The sequence below is a fragment of the Choloepus didactylus genome, chromosome 4 (genome assembly GCF_015220235.1).
Source record: "Choloepus didactylus isolate mChoDid1 chromosome 4, mChoDid1.pri, whole genome shotgun sequence".
NCBI classification, from domain to species: Eukaryota; Metazoa; Chordata; class Mammalia; order Pilosa; family Megalonychidae; genus Choloepus; species Choloepus didactylus.
The window spans coordinates 135,578,502-135,599,207 of NC_051310.1; the positions used below are offsets into that span (position 1 = coordinate 135,578,502).

Sequence of the window (20,706 nt, forward strand, 5' to 3'; positions counted from 1 at the left end):
CTCCTCTCTTGCAGTTTGTCACCCGGCACCCAGTGATTTTTCCCAAAGTAACCTCTCCTAGGCCACTAGCAGGCGCCCCCACCGTATACACGGACGGCTCCAGCTCTGGAACAGGGGCGTATTGTGTGGAGGGGGACACTCCTAAAACAGTGCTCTTCCAACCACAAAAGCCTCAATGGGTAGAACTGCAGGTTATCATTGCAGTCCTGGAAAGCCTTTCCGAGCCCTTAAATGTCGTCTCGGATTCTGCTTATGTTGTGAACTCTGTACAAATTTTAGAAACGGTGGGCATTGTTAAACATTCCTCTACAGTAAGGACGTTCTTTGCCAAACTACAGGAGGTTATATGGACCAGGCAACACCCTTTTTACATAACCCATATTAGAGCCCACACAGGTTTGCCTGGCCCTATGGCCCAGGGGAACCATAGCGCAGATGTAGCCACTCGACAGCTGCACATCTTTCCGACGCTGGTACCGTATCAACAAGCCCGAGAATTCCATGCCAAGTTTCACATCAACGCAGGTACCCTAGCTAAGCGGTTCAGCATACCACGTGCAGCTGCTCGAGATATTGTCCGAGCCTGCAACAATTGTGCAGAGCAGAGAGCAGTCCCCTCGGTTGGGGTCAACCCTAGGGGTCTCACCCCAGGGGATACTTGGCAGATGGATGTCACTCATCATTCAGAGTATGGTAAGATCAAGTACTTACATGTGTCGGTGGACACATGCTCCCAAGTTTTATTTGCCTCTGCTGAACCAGGAGAAAGAGTCTCCCACGTCATTGCACACTGCCTTGCTGCATGGGCAGCTTGGGGTAAGCCAAAGACGTTAAAGACGGATAACGGGCCTGCCTACACTAGTAAATCCTTCCAAAAATTTTGTGACAACATGGATGTCCAATTAAAACATGGCATCCCCTATAACCCTCAGGGGCAAGGAATCATTGAAAGAGCGCACAGATCTCTCAAAGACTTGCTTAAAAAACAGAAAGAGGGTATAGGCCACGGCCTGTCCCCAAAAGCTCGACTGTCTGTAGCCTTGCTCACATATAATTTTTTAAACGAAAATTCACAAGGAATGACACCTGCCCTGCAACACACCACCCCGAGTCCTCCGCATAGAGGTCTAGTCCGTTGGAAGGATGTCCTGTCGGGGCAGTGGAAAGGCCCTGACCCGGTGCTCAGCTGGGCCAGAGGCTCTGTTTGTGTTTTTCCCCAGGAACCAGGACGTCAACCAGTGTGGGTTCCGGAAAGACTGGTGAGAACCGTGACATCACCTGAAGAAGCCAAGGAACAGCTGTCAGAAACGCCAACGAATATACAACCTGAACCATTAGACCAAGCCTCCGACCCTGCTGATGATGGCGACGACCGACAAGACGATAATAGTAGGACTGACCACCCCGCGGTTGCCCAAAAAGAGGATCGGTAACTCTGTTCTTTGCTCTCCTATAGCAATCCTTCTAATCTGCCTTTTTCTTTTTAGTGGAACTATATTTCCTCCACAAGCTTCAACGAGTCCTTCCCCCTCACCAATGACACACTGATCCTCTCTTTTGCTAACCTCTCTGTCAAGGTTGTCAACACCACAGTTGCAGCAAATGCTACTTGTGAAACTGGTAATGGCGAGTTAAGTAAGGGAGTCTTGCTTGAATTTCTTAACGTTACAGGGAAGAGCCGCCAGTCTTGTGAAGGGATCTTGAGTAAAAAGGAGACTCAAAGGTGCCTTTTCCTTCCAGGGCTTGCTCCTACAGTCTGCAACCGTTCCAAAGACCCGGATGCCTCGCCGCCCCGCTATCCTAGTGTATCGCCCAAGTTATGTCTGGCTCCCCGTCAAGGCAACCGACTGGGTTGGCCCTGTTTCTCAAGTTGTTTCACTTAACAATATCCCCTTCTCTAAGTCTAGGCGTCCAAGAGGCATAAAAGAATGGCTATCGAATGCTGCCAGTGTAGCTTCCTCTTTGTTTGTCCCAACGATCGGGCAGGCTGTGCTACAAGCATGGACAGATCGGCAGCTCGCCATAACGATGGAAACGGTAAATGGCTTGGTCAACCTTACCCGAGACGTGCTACGCCGCCACAATCAGATGCTGAACTTAAATTTCCAGGCCATTCAGAAACTCCAAGCGGAGATAGATGAACTTGGACTGGAAATAGATGGACTCTGGAGAGTGCTTCAGCAAACATGTGACACCCGGTGGCTTACGGTTAAACTCTGTGTCACTCCTGTCAGGGCCAACGTGACCGGAAGCATTTCCAGAGTCTCTGATTGGCTGAAAAGGTCATATTTTCCTGAATTTGTTAATCTCTCCCAACAGGTGGAATCTAGTTTAGACACAATTGGGGGGATCAAGTTAAAACCCGTTAAAGTCGATCTCTCCGGGTTAGGCGAGGTTCTACAGAAACTATTGCACAGTGTTTCTTCCTGGTTCTCTTGGCCCAATTTAACTAATTGGATCCTCATTGCAGTGGGATTATTGGTGGGATTAGTCGTTGTTAAATGTTTGCTAGAACGCCTGTTTCAAGCGCAGCAGCAATTGCGTGTTACCACTATGATGGCTATGACTCCCACCTCTGTTACCCCCGATAGTGACCGATTTATTAACCATACCCCTTCCTGGTCGCCTCAGGTGGGGCGCTTTGGAGCAAAATTTGTAGCGAATCGCATGGCTGTTTCTCGGGTGTAAAAGGCGACACCAGTAGTCATAATTTTGTCTCAGGTGGGTCTCTAGGGCAGAGTCCTAGTTGTGGCCAGACTGGACCCTAGCCATTGCACAGAGACACCTAGTGACACCCCCGACTCTGGTTACTGCTGTTCCTGCCCCCGTCGTTGTTCCCCAGTTGCCAGGCAAAGCACTGCAGGGAGAGTCACGTTGCTTCCAGCTTACGGACTCTCCGGTCTCCATATGACGTGAGCATTCTGGTTGGTGCTAGAGGCTCCGCCGCTGGATGGCTGAGGCCTAGTCCAGACTCCCCAAAGCACCAAAGAGGTTGTGAACCATTTGGGTTCACGGGAGCACGCTCATCACTGGAGACACTGGGTCAAAAATAAATAAGAAAGGGGGAGATGTGGAAAGCCGCCTCCCGAATCGGGCCTAGCGTATGCGCTGCAGCCTGCTCTAGAGTTACCCCCCGCCCATCGAGTGAGCCAAGATGGCGCCTGCATCCTGTTTCCGCATAGTGACGCATGTATCCGCCACCCGCTCCTACCAATCGAAATCCTGTATACGCGATACTAGCCTAGAAGCTTATTGGTTGTTAATTGTGTATAAAAGGTCTTACCCGGACGGGGTAGGGTGAGACAGCCCACAAGGAGCCGTGCCTGACGGCCACATCGAGGCTGCTCTCCCACGAGGCGCCGTGCCCCGTGTGGGAACCAGTAACACAGAATGTTCATCTAGCTGTAGTAAAGGGCTTGCTTTCACAACTGCCGTGTGGTTCGAGTCGTGATTCATGACCAGGTTAGTTCGCGCAGTCTGCATCTCTCTCTCTCCTTCCCTGTTTCCCCTCGCCGGCCGGGAACCGGGGACCGAGCGGGGCAGCGCCGGACAGAGAGGCATGGACCTTCCAGAAGTAGTTGTGATTGGCACCTTCCTCTATGGAGTCTGTTCCATATGGTTTGTCTGTACTTATATGAGACTCATGAACCATGACTCTATGACTCAAACTCATCTCACAGCCTTCATGCTAACTTATGGCTTCTCTGGACCTTCACAGAACATATGTGAAGATGCTTTCCTAGCCCCACCCTAGACTTGTCATGACTCAGGCCTTTTATGCAGGAACACACTTCAGAGACCCTTCCTGAGCCAACCCAGATGAGGCCCTTGCCTGGATCACCTTCCTGCAGCTTGTGACCTGGTTATCTCTATGCTCTATGGGCAATGTTTATTTATCCAAAGTCTCCAAATGGCTTCTGGAAATATAATTACTGACTTCAACCATTATGTTTTCAAAAAATAAACCTGAGTCTCATGACTTTCAGCAGCATCCAGCTCCCTCACTCACTGAAAAGAGAAACCTAAGAAAAGCTTTGCAGCATTTATATTGCCTCGGTTGCCATACCAGAAGCTCCAGTCTCTACAAGACAAAACCCAGGGTTCCCATGGTGCCTGATGGGCTACTTGCTGGTGTTCTGCCCTGTAAATCTGCTTAAGAAGTCATACTCTAAATCTTACTTCCAACTGGAAATTTAATCTTTAATACAGCCAACCCCATCCTATACAGTAAGGCAATTTTTCTGTAAGTGTGCAAAAGCCTGCTGTTTTATAAGAATCACCATTAGGGTGTGGACATGCTGAACTATGATTGAAGCCAAAAGCTGGAATATATTGTTATCATTGACAGGATCTTAGAGAAGACTGTTTTAAAACCATAAAAGGACTGCTGAGAAACAAAACTAGAAGCAGATTTCTTAGAACTTTTTCTTGTCCAAGTGAATAGAAAGCAACCAAATGCAGTGTTTGATCTTGGCAATGTAACAGAGAAACAGTTTAAAACAGTACCTTCTCATAGTCCAACTGGATTCCGAGAGCAATAATAAGATATTTGTAGGAGATCTGCAATACAAAACAATGTTATTTTAGACCAGAAACCAAAAATGGGCAGCCTATGGGCCGACGCAGATGTGCGTGGCCAGCACCGTGTTTCAATTCCTTAATGCCAATGACCTGGGGCGGCGGGTGGTGGGCAGGGCAGGAAGGGAAGATGCTCTGGTTTGCCATGGTGCCCACTGTTCTCCACTGCCTCACACCTCTCTGCTGCACAAATACTGTGTAATCTGCCGGGCCCCTGGAACCTTGGGAATCCTATATTTTTTACACAGTGGAGAATGATAGCACAGAAGCCAGGGTTATTTGCACAGTGCTTGTGTTAACACTTTTTCACGTTGAGGGGTAGGAGAACAACTTCTTAATTTCTTTAAAAATCCATGGTGTGATGTATGAATCCCAAGAAAATCTGACCTGTGATATGGATTGGACCAATATCACAATTAGGAAACTAACTGTCTCTTGAGGGTCACTGAAAAGGATGTAGTATAGTGTTCCTGATCTTAGTTAATAATCTGTATGAGACGAATAAATCCCCTTTTTAATTATGGGTATTGTGATTGTTTGTGCTAAGGGCAAAAGTACCAATAAATATTGTGATGGAAAAGTGGGTTAAGGATGCGGGCACCCTAACAAGGAGAAGACAAATTGAGGCCAGAAAGTGTGAACAAGAAGAATGGTAAATAACAGAACATGCTTAGAAAACTGGAGATGGAGGATGACTGAAATGAGACTCAAGATCACAGAAAGGAGAAATAGGTTGTGGTAACCACAATCATGTACCAAGTGGAGAAGCATAGCAAGAGAGCTGAGCAAATCATGGTTGAAAAGCAAAGACCCCAACATCTAGAATATTTGGCTTAGGCTGGGAAGCCGAGGGGAGTAAGGACCTGAAGAGGTCTTGCCCTGGAATCCAGGAGACTCAACTCCAAGATCACAGTGAGACCTTCCTATGACCTAATTGCCCTCCCCACCAGGCCCCTGCCCTGTGCTCCCTTAGCACAGTTTACATGATGCTTTATAGCACTTGTCATATTAAGTAAGAGTAATACCCTTCCCCCATTACGCTGAACACTCTTAAAGAATAAGTGCTATGTCTTTTTCCTTTCAATCTCTGAATCTAACACAGTCACTGAATTGAATTCAGTAATGTTTGTTGGATGGAGGATGGATGGATGGATGACAGTTGCTTATGAAAAATGAAGTTTATCAAAGTGGATTGACAATATAACCATCTTCATCTGCACACTTTGCCTTTCCATAGAGAGCTGGCTCCCTGAAAGTCCTTGGTCTGTACGAAAGTGTATTGGGCCCATTAAATGGATGATTCAACTGTGTTGCATAATTTGGAGCATTGAGGTCAGAGGGGGCATGGGGTCTGCAGGTGATGATCTACAGGTGAGAGACATGAACACTGTCCACAAGAAAAGCCTCGATGGTTTTAATAGGCCAGAATGTTGATTATTTCTAAGGACTAGCAACAGAGAAAGCTAAGTTTATAGGGGGGAAATATCATTAAGGGAGAATAAACTGTGAGGTAGCAAGAGAACAAAAAGAAAGCCTCAAGCCTTTTGAATGAATTCAAGTTTCCAGGCCAGAGGGCTGAAACCCAAGGAACTGCAAAAGCTTGTCAGCAAGGCTTTTGAGCTATCACAGAGAACAGAGTAGACCTCGCCAGAAGGCTGAATATGGGCAAGTATTCTAATTTAATACAGAGGGCTTGGGAGGTAAATTCTGGTGCTGAGAACTTATTATTCCTTGCAAATTTCTAACCTCATCTACTAAATAGATGTCTCATAATAACTTAGAAAAAGAAGAACACCAACATGGCGTCATAGCTGATAATCCTCTTTTTGATTAGTCAGCAGTCAAGAACTATGTCTGGCATGTAGTGGATGCTCAATAAATATTTTCCTTTTTTCCATGTGTTCTTTTAAAAATAGTAACACCCACATTTCTTGAGCATTCACCCTGAGTAAGGCACTGTTCGAGTACTAATTTATTTAATCCTCGCAACCCCTGGTGAAGTAGGTATTATTATTCCCATGTATAGATGAAGAAACGGAGACACAATTTACTCACAAATATGTATTGAGCACCTTCTATGTGCCAGACATTGTGCTTGGTCCTGAACATGCAACGATGAACAAGAGAGACACACAGTTCCTCCCCTGCAGGAACTCAGTCTAGTAGGGGAGACACGCATTACCAGATAACACAAATAACTACTAAATCACAGAGTACTGTGTTAGGATGTCAGGGGGTATCTGGGCTAGTCTGGCAAGTCAGGGAAGGCTTGTCTAAGCTAAAGATGAGTAGGAGTCAGCTAACGGAGCAGGTAGGGCAGCATGTACCAGTGTCCTGAGGCAAGAAGGAAGCCCATGCAGGAAATGAGAGGCCAGTGTGGCAAGACCAGGAGCAAGGGAGAGAGTAGAACCAGATAAGTCTGGAGGATGAGCAAGGACCAGGCCTTGTGGGACTCATTCCAGACAAACAGACCCCTGGGGTGGGTAGCAAAGATACACAGACTGATTTCAGCAGTGCCTTCATTTGTTTTTCACCTTGTGAATAACATCGGAAAGTGTAAATTAAGAATTGAATGATACGGGGAATAATAGGTGCTGCAAAATGTTGATTAATGTATTTAATTTAAAAAAATCTAAAAATCTAAAAAAATCTCTTCAGGGACATGTCACAAAATTAAAATCTTGAATTCAAATGAAGCTAACTCCAAAATTTATAGGCAGGTTGGGAGGATGAACCAAAACCAACAAGGGGATATCTCACATGAGATGTTATGTACCAATTTCTGATATCTGGCTGTAGAATACTGTGCCAGTTTGGATGTATTATACCCCACAAAACTCCATGTTCTTTGATGCAATCTTGTGTGGGCAGACATATTAGCGCTGATTAAATTGGAACTGAAGTGGGGTCCCTTTCCCTTAATCCTAAAACACCTGCAAAGCAACAGTGTTGTGTAAACAGCATTAGGCCATGAGGAGGGGGGAGTGAGACAGTGCCTGTACCAGTTAAAGGAAGCAAAACTTTACCGTTTAGGGGAGGCAAAGCTGCGGTTGCACGCATCAGCCAAGCGTAACCCTTTTAACAATAACTGCTCCAGGTCCAAGTAAAACTCTTTGTAACCCTTTAATAATCAATAACTGCTCCAGTTCCAAGTAAAACTCTTTGTGAAATTGTTTTTGTGATCAAGCGCTAACTGCCAACTCTGCTTCTGTTAGAATAGCTTGCTTGCGTTTCTAGGATACAGTTTCTGCCTATATAAGGCACCAGCGCATACAGGTCGCGGCTGCTCACTGAATTCCCTGTGCGGAGGGGGTCAAGCTGAGCAGTCGCCGGCCGGCTAATAAAGGCTCTTTAAATTCTGTTTGGCTGTCTCGTACTTTAACTCGCGGGCACCGTAACAGGAACCTTTGATTCAGGTTGTTCCATGGAGATGTGACCCACCCAACTGCAGGTGATAACTCTGATTAAATGATTTCCATGGAGGTGAAGCCCCGCCCATTCAGCATGGGCCTTGATTGGTTCACTGGAGCCCTACAAAAGTTCAGACAGAAGGAGTTCACTGCTAGCTGCAGCTGAGAAACAGACATTTTGGAAGACAGCCATTGGAAGCTGACATTATGGAGAATGCCATTTTGAAACACAACCTGGGAACAAGCAGATGCCAGCCATGTGCCTTCCGAGCTAACAGAGATCCTCCAGACACCAATGGCCTTTCTCCAGTGAAGGTAGCCAATTGTTGATACCTTACTTTGGACACTTTAAGGCCTTAAGACTGTAAATGTTTAACCAAATAAACCCCCTAAAAGCCAATCCATATCTGGTATTTTGCATAACGGCAGCATTAGCAAACTGGAACAAACACTTTTGCTCAATAAAATCCTAGAAGAAATTCTCACCAGCTTACACCAACTTCTCGCCAACCCCCAAAACAAGACACTACAATTTTCCAGTGTCTAAGCCCTAGGAGTTACAAGCAGAGCTCAGAAATGAGAGCACCTACTAGTCCTTCTCATTCTCAAGAGATGTGACAAGTTTATGAGCCTTAAGTAGGGGGTCACAGGTGGTTCTGAGCTATTCCTTTTACATGAAGAGGTCTAATCAATGAGGCAGACACTGCTGTACCAAAGGGGTGGGGGTGTTGTTATAAGAGACAGGTCTCCTGCCCGGTGAGCTGGTCACCGACTGGCAAGGGAAACAAGACACCCAAACTCCAACAAACCCCTCAAACTTGTGAATTGAGAACCGTCTTGTGTTTACTTCAATCTGGGGTCCTGGAGATGCTGGGGAAAATAAGGAAATTATAATTTAATAAAATTTTAAATTATTATTTCAAATTATTATTTTAAAAATAAGTAAATATATAAAATATTAAATGTATATATGTATATGTGTGTGTGTATGTGTGTGTGTGTGTGTGTGTATTTACCCTTAGGTAAGATAAATTAAAACTGCCTTACTCAGGATGGGGGAAGCCTGGCCTGACAGTGGGTCATGTCAAAAAAGCCCCAGAGATCTGAATTGACCTCAAGCTCAGCATGAATCAACACTGTACTAACTGTCACTACAAAGGCAAAAACTACCTTAGACTGCATCAAATAGTGGGAGAAAATGATCCCACTCTATGCTGGGCTATTCTGGAGAGTTGCCTTCTCTTCTAGAGCCCCTTTCATGGGGCCCTAACCAGCCAGATGATGTTCAGAGCAGGGTAAAGAGGGGTAGGAAGGGGCTAGAAACCATGAAGTGTGAGGAAGGGGAGGAAGGTGCATGCTATTTCAACATGTAGCAAAAGCATTCATTCAATGAACATTCAGATGCAAAAGACTGTATTAGGCAATGGGAACATGTAGTGGGTATTCAACAAATACTCATCTTAGTTGTCTGTTTACTAGTTCAGTACCACTCAATCCTTCCTTCCCTCCATCCCATCGTCCATTCACCACCCACCTTCTCATCTCATGCAGTGTTCAACACACACACACACACACCACCCTCTCACCATGAAGCTGTCCAGTTTGAGAATGGCTGTACATTAACACAAGCCCTCTGATTAATAAAAATCCAAAGGCCCCCAATGGTTACCTCCTTGCCATTGTCTGTGTGGATGCAGTTCTTGTCTGGGTTCAGCTCAACCACTCTAGCTTTGATCCATTCTACTCCAGATGGAATCACACTCGCTGTAGGACGACCAGATGAGGACAACTTTTTGGCACCAGCCCCCACCAGTGTCCAGATTGGCTGGTAGAAATGTCTCTGAGAAACAAGGTATTTAGGGATTCATTTCATTTAAGGCTCATCAAAAGGGGCATAGCTAAAAGTACATGAGCTAGCTTTCTCAATTACTCTCTCTTGACCCTTGGAGTGTTGCATAGAAAAGTCCCCAGAAGATTAGCAACCCCCCACCCCGCCTTCCGTTGTCATCTCCTATTATGTTAAGCTCTGAAGGATAGTCATCCAACTTAAGAGCTTCCGCCAAGGTCACCAAAACATGCCATAGATTATCTTTATTTGCCATTGCATTATTTATTGATGAAAGTTTAATTGGTGTTTAATATGTATGTTATATATACATATACGCATACATACACATTATGGATACATTTATGTACACAGATAGGAAAGTTAAGCCCAGCAGCCTAAATATGGTTCCTCAGAAGTATGTGGGGACTAAGTCTGGAAAGTTTACAGCCACTCTTGAGGAATCCTCAAAACTTTAACTCTCACCTGTGTTTCCCAAGCCTACGGAAGACTGCAGACACTCCCTATTCACACCCACTTCTCCTTTCTCAGAGACCCTAGCCCACCATGCAATATATGCCCAAACTTGTACTATTCTCTGGAGTTCTTTTGCTTCAATTGGTCCACTCTCAATCTAAGTTGGTTGTGAAAGTTTTAGACTCAGGGGCAAAGGGCAGATTGGTTTAATGGCCTCCTAGAATTCCAGTTTACTCATAGAGTGGACTAGGGGATGAAGAGCTGTTAACATTACCAAAGTGCCTCAAACTGGCTGGATAGAACAGCCCAGAACACACAGTGAAGTGAAGGGGACAGGAGAAATGGCTTTGCAATCCTCCCACAACCAATAATAGATGTGCTCAAAGAGGAGGGAGGCAGAGGTCTCCAATTGTGAGAGCTCATTGATGTCAAATCCTTTTTGAACAGGAAGAGAAACAAATACACAAGCTCAGAATTTTAAGACATTGAACAAGCATCAGCTCCAGCAATCACTAAACCAAGCACAGGATGGAAAGTGCCAAAATCCCGAGCCTTTGGCAACTCCTCCACTTCCACCTCCCTGGGCCCCGAGAGTCTCCTGTACTGTGCTTCCCCAGGACAGACATGAGTCTGGCCTCCTGAATTGTGTCCTGAACCTCAGAAGAACTGGTCTCATTACAAAGAGAAGCCCCCCCCCCCCCAGGAGACCTGCCCTTTGGTTTGCTAAGATACCCCAAATACCAGAAGGCGTGGCTACCCAATACAGTTCATCCTTGGAAATGTCGTCACTGAATTGAAGAGAAGCCACTTTCAAAAGAAAAGTGACAGGAAGCACCCTCTGGTCTCCTCAGGTCACAGTCAGTGATCTCAACAAAGCCCAGAGTAGCCTCCTTCAGTAATGGGGAAACATGTTGCAAAAGAGTTGGTCTTTCCTGCCCTACCCCTAATCCCACCCATATAAACACTGGATCCATTTCGTTTTTCCTTCCCAAGAATACACTTCCCAGCTGGTGTACACCCAGTTCCTTTGGAAGCATCAGGCTAACTGCCAAAAATCTTGAATATTTTTCTGCAGCTTTTGGACAATCTTAACATGTTTTCCAGGAAATCGTGCCTTTAAAACACTTTCCGACTTAGTCTTTCCTCCAAGTGTCCGTGCCTTTTTTCTGCCTTATAACCTTCTCTCTCCCCTCGCATCATCTTCCCTGACCTCCACCTCTTGCACTTAAATTTCTCAAACCCACAGACTCCTGTCCCCATCTCATCACCTCTTCTCCAGCCTGGAACAGAGACAGAAGAGCAGTGACTTGATTTTCTTCTGCATCTGAGGTTAGGGATAGGAAGGGAACACAAAGGGCTGAAAATCTGTCCCTCCCTCAACTTTCTCCCAGTTCTTTTGGGCAGGGCAGAGGCGAGGCACTAATAGCAGGGAGGCAAAAGGCAAAGCCCCAGGGCCTAACAGTCAGCCCCACCCCACACCCTAACACACACACGCACGCACACACCCTCATGCACTCGAAAGGGGGAGACTTACCTCGCTGGGCTCAACAATGGCCACATTCTCTGCACCCACTCTCCTCCTCATGCGGGCAGCCATGGTGATCCCACCGCTGCCCCCGCCCAGCACCAGCACCTCATAGTGGTCCTTGGCAGCGTGGCTGGCCCCCGTGTGCAGCTGAAGTGGGCAGGCCTGCTGAGTGCCCAGCCTGAGGAGGCAGGCGAAGAGCCGGAGGCTGGGGCTGCACCCCACAGGGACCAGCAGGCTCATCTTTGGGCTGGATCAGACTGGAAGGGAACAGACCAGACTATGAGTGCAAAGGTGGAGACAGCTATGGGATGGGAGCAGTTTCCTTCAGGAGAGGTCAGCATCTGGCCAGCATTCTGTAATCCCCTAGGTGGGCTTCCCCTTCTCTGGTCAGAAGAGAGAACTTTCAACTCTGCTTCAGCCAGGCAGCTTCTCTGGGGAATTCATCAAAAACCAGCTTGCAGCTTGCCCTATGGAAGTTGGACTTCTGCCTCCCCACAGTTGCATGACAAACTTTTATAAAATCTCATAATATTTACAGCTATCCCCTGTTGGTTCTGTTTCTCTAGAGAACCTTGACTAATATACTGAGTGAGCGATTTTCTCTGGGTTGAGAATGAGTGATTTTTATTTATTCTGCTTTCCCGTATTTTACAAAAAGTTTCTACCATATGTATACATTAATTTTATAATCTAAAATATTTAATGATAATAATTAACCTGAATTAAGTGCTTTACATAAGTGCTACCATTATTATCTCTATTGTACAGATGATAAAATTGAGGCAGGGTGCAGTTAAGTGACTCTCTTAAAGCCATACAGCACATAAGTGGTGGACTATGATTTGAACCCAGGCACTTTAGTGCCAGAGCCTCTACTTTAAATCCCATGCTATACTATCTCTGTAATCTTTAGGACAACCATGTATCAACAGCAACAACCTGCTCATAAGAATGAAAAAAAAAAAAATCCAGAAATATTTTCCACACTTCCCAGAAAAGGGAAAATATGTTTTGATGGTACTGACACCTATATTTTAGCCCTGTGGAAAGAATTTAAAATGAATAGTGTATTAAACTGAAAGGAAATATACCATATATTAACAATGGCTTTGGGAGAACTACAAATGATTTTTTTTCCTCTTTTTTGTGTTTCTCAGTTTTTCCCAAGTTTTTGTTCATGAACCCTATATTTTACATTTTAAAAAATTATTTGGGTTGATTTTATGTATTTATTTAGAAATTGAGGAATGCAGGTAGGCTATAGGATGTAGATGTTGTTGTTTGATACAGAAGGAAGAAAATATTTTATGGTGAATATAAAGTTGCATCCCACTTTCTTTCTAAAATGACAGAATCACAGCAAAACTCCTCACTTCCTGGAAAAGAGAAGCTATTTTTTCACGGTCCTGTGCTGACACCTACATCTTAGACCCATGGAAAGAGTTAAAAAAAGATGCTGCAGGAAGTGGCCTGGCTTGGTTTCCGGTCTCCAGCCATTCCATAGAGGTTACTTGACCTGGTTTCCTCCCAGCCCAACAAATGCTGCTCCTCTTGAAAGAGGAAGCATTTACACAAATATTTCCCTCACTTGGCCAAGAAGGTTAGTTTCTGCTTTATTTCCGCAGTTACTGATAGCATATTTCCAGATTCAGTATTTATAAACACAGTCTTTTGAACAAGTTTTAACGACTTCACTAATAACAGTCATCAAGCAGAACGCCCTGGTCTTTGCAGCCAGATTTCCCTTTTGAGCTATGAACAACAATTTCAAAACACAGAAGAATGTCTGAGAGGAAATGTCCCAAGTTTCAAAATATCTGACTCCTTACCACTATTTTCAAACCTCAATAACTCTTTCATTCTAACAGTGTAACATTATCTAAACTTCCAGATCTGAAAAAACCAGAACCATAGTCTAACACTGTTTGTGTAGAAGGTGGGGCACGATACATGTCAAAGACTAGAAAAATTCCAGGGCAATAATGCATAACCGTAATTTTTTAATAACCCACTTTGGAATCAGTAAGTATTCCTGACAATAACCTAAACCAAGTGGATAGCAACAACAACAACAAAAAAAAAAAAAAAAAACAACACAGACAATTGAAAGAAGCAACAGTAACACAATCTGAACAACCAGAAGGAAGGAAAAAAAAAAAAAGCCAACTTGACCTTGAAGTCAACAGAAAAGCAATAGAAAACCAACAAAATAAGCAGCATATGTCATATGACTTCTTACTTTCCCCAGAAGGCAGTGTGAACAGCTACCTTAGGTTAAGAAATAAGAATTAACTACCAATGATACAAAAACTACAGCCACTTCATCACTGCTTTCTTACATGGAGTACACACACCCCCACATATCCCTTTTTAGAAAACCAACAAAAAAGGCAAATTTAACTTTCATTTAACATATAGCACATGTAATACATTTTATAATTAAATTTGTCATGCTTTTAAATTGGATAAAAATCTCTCAGATAATCCTAAATCAACTGAGCACCTCCTTCAAGAATCAAAATAAACATTTTGATATATTCATAGACTAACTGGAGAGAAGTACAATACCTGATGATTGTCTGAAAGATAAGACAGCTGCCTGGGCTTCTCCTCCTTACATCAGTGGCAGCGGGCTCCATGCCCTGGTCTAGCAGCTCTTTGTGACTCCACACCACTGACTGCCAGCACCAGGTTATGAACAGCTATGACACCTGGCTGAGTTCAAACAAACCCGCCTCTGTTTGATCATAAACAGGATTATTCAGCACATTCTTAATTAAAAATCCACCAAGCCAGCAAGGCTTGAAGTCAGCACTTCAGTGAGTGTGCTCTAGAGGAAACAGAGGGTTTTTATATGGTTCACAATGGTTTTTATCTCAAGCCTACAACAAGCTGGAGGTCTCTTTGCTTTGAGTTACAGGACCGAACTTTAACAGGTCACCTGCATAGAACACTTCCAAAACCAAACTGGAAAACAGACAACCAGTACCCTCCAACTCTCGGCTACCCACCCCATGCCTCCCACCAAACCTCTCGGCCACCGGCTTCCCCTGGCCAACTTAACTCTGTGCTGTTACTTCCTGATGGTCCAGATCCCGGTGGGCTCCAGTCTCTGAGGCATGAGTGAGCCTCGTCTACACGGCACAGGTAGGCTTACTCCAAGGGCATAGGTGGGGAGGCTTTTGGGGCTCCTAGAGATGCTTCTTCCTCCACTAGATCCTCCCGCTGGGGCTTTATAGGCCTATTTAATTAAATCAGCCCTCAGGCTATCGTTAGTCATTTACGGCTCTCAAATGATTTCCCGAGGACAGGATTTGACAGGAAAAAGTAGGAAGAAAGTATCATAACAATAATCGCTAACATTTATTGAGTATTAACTAGTTGCTCTTTATTTATGCTGTCTCAGAGACGCCTCACAACAACCCTGTAAAGGAGGTGTTAGTATCCTCATTTTGCAATGAGAAAATTGAGGCTTAGTGTAGGGTTAAAGAACTTGCCTAAAGTCACATCGTCAATTAAACAGCAGCGCTTAATTCAAACTGACCCCTCGTGGGAGTTCTCACCACAGTGAGATTGAAGAGCCTATTGAGAAAAAATGCCTACCAGGTGAATTTTATTTTCATTCAAAATTAAAGTAGCTTTATTGAGTCCCACGGACTGGGTTGGGAAGGAATACATGGTATTAAATTTTAACTTACTAAGTAAATTAAAGAAGAAGAAAATCTAAGATTTGGGGATAGCAATATGCAACAATGGTATTGATATCGTTTTTTAATAGTTCTTATCTTTTAGAGATACATGCTGAGATTATTACAGTTGAAATTATTTGGAATTTGCTTCAAAATATTACAGGAAGTGAAGTGAATGCAGGTATACATGAAACAAAACTGGCCATGAGTTAATAATTTGAAGCCTACTGAACAGTATTTATGGTGGGGATGGGGGGTTCCTAATGGTATTCTATTTTTATATAGGTTTGAAATTTTCCACAATAAAAATTTTAAAATGAAAGAAAAAATGAAATAGCAAAAGAAAACAAAATTCACAGTGTATCAGAGTGGACATTGGCTTTCCTCTTTACTCACTGAAATGTTAATGTCTGGACATATTTCCAGAAATAGCAAGACAGACCAACAAATAATCATACATCCCTAACAGGTGCATAGGCACTTTGCAATTCATAGGGCCCACTCGTGAAATTTAACCACTCTACAAATGGGGAAACTGAGGTTCAGGGAGGTGAAGTCATCATCCAAAGGTCACACAGAGTTAGCAGCAGGCCAGAGCTCAAATTAGTTTTTGAATAGAGCACATTTTTTCTGAATGCTCTCTGCAGCAGCAACAGAGGCATTAGCAGGAGCTAATGATTCAGGGGTGGGGGGCCCCAGTCTTCTCCAGCTCTGGATCTCTGCTCGGTCCTAGCAGGGCCAAGTGGCCTCACATGCTACCTCCCAGAAGCACAGGCCCCTGGGCAGGGGCAGATCCAGGTTTTAGGGGCATTGACGCCTATACAACTTGGAGGACCCCTTTAAGAAAAAGAAAACAAAATTATGAATACAAACTTAGGTACAAAAGTCTATATTTATTTAGAATAAGAAAAGAAATTACAATAAACACCTGTAGCCTTGGAGATTCAGACCCTTTCTTCTGAGATCTCGTTTAGGCAGTTTACCAGAAATACACGGAAATGCTTCCTGATTACAACCCGGCTTCCTCTCCCTTCCTGGAACATTCCATAACTCCTTGCACCCATGGGGGCCTGTGCAGGGGAGAGATGCTGAAGCTCAAACTTCCTTTGCTTCCAATAAATTGACCTCTAGTGCCTACAGCAATCCACCAGGGCACTCTGCTCACCCAGCCTGCAGGTACCCAATGAACTAAGCCATCTCTCCTTGTACCAACCCCGAGCTTTGCCAAGCCCCCTCCTATGTGACATGCCTGCCTTGGACAATCAGAAATTAGATCATGATCTCCATTGTGAAATATGCTCATCTCTGCCCCACACCCTATGTGCAGCTACCTTGCTAGTTTGTCAAGGAGGACACAGTCATCCCCATTTACAACTGGAAAAAGTGAGGCTGAAGGAGACTGGTTTCATCCTCAAGGCCACACAGTCAATAAAGGACAAAACCAGGATTCTAACTAGAGGAGACAGGAAGGAAAGGGAGGGAACCAGAGCAAACATCATCACTTTTCTTATTACGTTGTGGCACTGCTAGGATTAAATCACTTGCCCTCTGATTTAATCTGTAAAGGGGCAGGCAACATCTAGTGAAATCTCTGGAAGGAAGTCATTACTGTCACCAGAACAGCACTGCTTTGGGTGCCAGAAAAATGCCAAATAGAACCCCATAAAATACTCTAGTTCCTTAACATGATCTCATTTTAATCTGAAGTACATACAAATAATATATGCAATAATATCCAAGGCACTGGACCAGACACTTGGTGAAACCAGGAAGGCAACTGGTTGCTTCCCTTTCTTGGAGATATTTTGAGTCCTACTTTAAAATGCATGTGCCAGCTGCTCAGTCAGATGGAAGATTTTACATGTTTATTATATTTTTGCTCTTCTCCTTTTCCTTACATATCCACCAAAGAGTCAGGTGGCATTTAATTACATATTGCTGTAGACTGGGTGGGTGGATGGGGCAAATTTTTGCAATTAAATAACATGGCTACAGTATGATTTTTTAATGTAATAATTACTCTGAAAGAATAAAGCACCTTGCCTTCCTTTCCTTTGTCACACTCTACCACCCATTCTATTGAAACTTGAGATGTCATCACCAAGGAAAGTTTTCACATATCTTTTAGCCATTTAACCTTGATAAAGAGGGAAGTGCCATCAGCTAGATGGTATTCAAGGTTGGGTTTTCTGCAGGTACGTATGCAAATTCAGGTTTATACCTACACTGAACTTATCACAAACATATAGCAGCTAAATTTTCAGAACATCCCTACACAAAGTAGAAAGATAAAGATACATACATCTTACTACCCTTAGCTTCAGTGGCAGAAGCTAAAAGCCATGTAATCAATATGAATGAAATACCGTAGGTGTTTTGATGAAAGAAGGAACAATCAATGAAGCAGGTAGAATCTGAGCAGGAGCTCCAAGATTGGCAGCATTCTGGTAAGTGGAAATGCTAAGGTCGGGTGGGGGATGCACACCAAGTGGAGGGAATAGGATAAGTAAATGATTCAAAGAGGTGGTGGCTGCACTTCACATCCAATCTCTGCTCTTCTCTGCCCATGTTCTGGGCCCTGAGTGCAGACCTATAAGGAGTACATCAACTGGCCTCCCTTGCCATCTGGCTTCCAGTTGGGTTCAGCAAACAGGAGCCATCAGTAGGGGAAGAGAGTGAGCAGAGAGTAAAGTCAGGATATTTATTCCCCCACCTGTTCCCTGTCAAGCCTCAGCCTCAGCTGAAGGCCGTGGCTCCCATTCAGTGGTCTTCTCCTCAACTACAGCTCTTTCTCACGGTTCTAGTAACACTCCCTCTGCTTGCTTTTTCAGGTCCCATGATGCTCTACTACCCTTGTTGGTTTCCCTTAACCCTGCCCACACCTATGTAAATAGTAATTTCATTAACCCCCGTTAATAACACTGTTTGAGTGTGCCAACTGTTTCCCAGAGACCATGACTGATAAGGTGGGAAGGCCCAGAGTGTGTATGGGCAATGGAGACCAACCAGATCTGACTAGTGTTAACTGGACAAGATGATGTAGGACTACACCAGAAAGAAATATCATAGCCAGCTTGTAAAGGGCCAGGCTAGGAAATCAAGGCTTTATATGGAAAAACAAAGTTCTGGGAAATGACAGAAGGAAGGGGGCAGCTTTAAGAAAATGGCGTGAGGGAGCAAGCTAAATTGCAGGGGAGAGAAAACCAGTTCAGGAAGTTAGTTAGGAGGCTAATGGAGTCGTCCAGGTCAGTGTGGTAAGAGACTGAATTAGGTGCTGGCATTATAAATGCAAATAAAGATTCTGATAAGACAGGGGTTGGGAAGGAGAATGATTGGGTGAGAGGTGGGGAGGCCCCTGGGAGAAAAACAAGTCAAAGTTGACATGCAGGCAGCTAAGAAGAGGGAGTGATGTTGGCAGAAACAGGAAGGTCATGGCAAGGGCCATGAGGACTAGTTTTGGACAGTTGAGATTGAGCTTTTGGAAGCAGAAGCAGTTAGAATGAGCATCACATAACTGTGGGCAAGGAGGAGGGCAGTCTAAGGCAGGTGTGCACTGGAAAGCAAGAGAAATAAGATTGGATAGGCATATATTACTAAAGTTTGGAATCTTAATCCTAGAGACTCGTAACCCCAAATAGGAGTCACAAACCAGCAACCTGCAGGCCAAATGCAGACCAGAGTTGTGCTTTGTTTGGCTCACAGTGTTTTATAAATTTTGAATTAGTGGCTGACATTAAAAATTCGGGAGCTCTAACCGAAAAAAAAAAGTCCAGATTGTTGCCATCTCTGACAACACGGAGCTCACATTCTCACAGCGCCAAACTTGGCTGGAGCTGAGTAGCCATCATCTGTATTGACCTTGCACTTGGTTCCAGCTGGCCCCAGCACCCCACCCCACCCCCAGCCGATATCAGTCATTTACGCTACCTGCTGCTCCCTGGTGTGCATTTGAGCTTGTGGTCCCTGCTAATGGCAATGAGAGACCTCAGCGGTTCTTAATGAAACTGAGGTCTTATAAAGATCTCCCTGGAGGAAGATGAAAGGATGAATTGGAGCAATTCAGTTGGTTTCAGCATTTTTGAGTGTTTAACTAGGCACTAGGGAGCCATGACGAAGAAAATGAGCCTTTCTGTGTTAATTTCTGAAGTGGCTGCTTCAGAAATTCAGGCATCGGTGAGGACTGGTCTAGGAAAAGGGAACAGATATGAAGGCACAAGCCATGAGTACAAGACAACTTTTGAAGGAATTTTTGCAACACATTAGCTCTATGGGATTAAGAAGGAAGAACATGAATCATAACATTGTTCTGGTGGTTATAATGAAGAGAAGTGGAGTAAGTAACAGCATTGGATTACTCAGTATACAGTCAAGTTCCAAAGCAGGAAACTGCCCTCTTTGAAAATTGAGCACCTTTCCGCGAGGGGATTACGCAGCCTGAGCCCTTCCTCTTGGCACACCTGCTCTTGAGTAATGGGCAGAGTTACCATCGCCTTGTGTGTTCAGGAACTGGATTACTATATTGTTAACAAGTAAAGAAAATGAAGCAATCTTCATTTAGCCCTACAGGGCCACGTTAGAACTCGACCTCCAGAGCTGTTAAAACGCCAAGCATTCCTCTAAATACTAAGCTGTGAAGCAAGTGCTCCCGTGGGGGAACAGGACTAAGTCATCTGGGAAAGAGGAACCATCCAATACAGCTTTCTGGTGATTCAGGGTTCCAAGCCACATTGAGGTTCTTTAGTTCCCTAACCCTTTAGGGATGAACGACAGGAATTTTCTTCAAAGAGTTACTGTTCAATTGCAAATTGACAGTGGCTCCCTTTGCTGCCGAGAAACTCCCTACAGTTTTCCTTAGTCTCTACTTAACTCTGCAATCAGAGAAAGCTACTGACAATTTCACCAAACCAACATAATTGCTAAGCACAAAACAAAAATTAAATTTACAGAAGGAAAACTGTAAAAGAAAAGGAAAAAAATAAGTCAATTGGATTTCTTCAATTGAAAGTTATTTTTCACTGACTTATGTAGAAGGAAAAAAAAAGCCTTGTTTCTTTGCTTGCTTTGACCTGTGGGAGCTTGATCAACTCTGTCTTTCAAAGTTGTTTTCTAGTAAACTATATTTTAGGGTTCCTTTCAACATCTGCATGTGCCTGTGTGCTCATATCCAATGCAGAATACACCACACAGGAGAGGGAGGCC

General features: G+C 44.2%; 1 protein-coding gene across 1 annotated transcript in view; it reads right to left on the reverse strand.

Annotated features, from left to right (window-relative positions):
- SQOR (sulfide quinone oxidoreductase) overlaps nucleotides 1-20,706 on the reverse strand; it is a 47,295-nt gene that overhangs the window by 21,240 nt on the left and 5,349 nt on the right. Inside the window, exons 2-4 of the mRNA XM_037834078.1 lie at nucleotides 11,825-12,075; nucleotides 9,658-9,828; nucleotides 4,507-4,560 (exon numbers count right to left, since the gene is read on the reverse strand). Coding sequence (XP_037690006.1) covers nucleotides 4,507-4,560; nucleotides 9,658-9,828; nucleotides 11,825-12,058 — 459 coding nt within the window. The 5' untranslated portion in view covers nucleotides 12,059-12,075. The remainder of the gene's footprint in view (nucleotides 1-4,506; nucleotides 4,561-9,657; nucleotides 9,829-11,824; nucleotides 12,076-20,706) is intronic.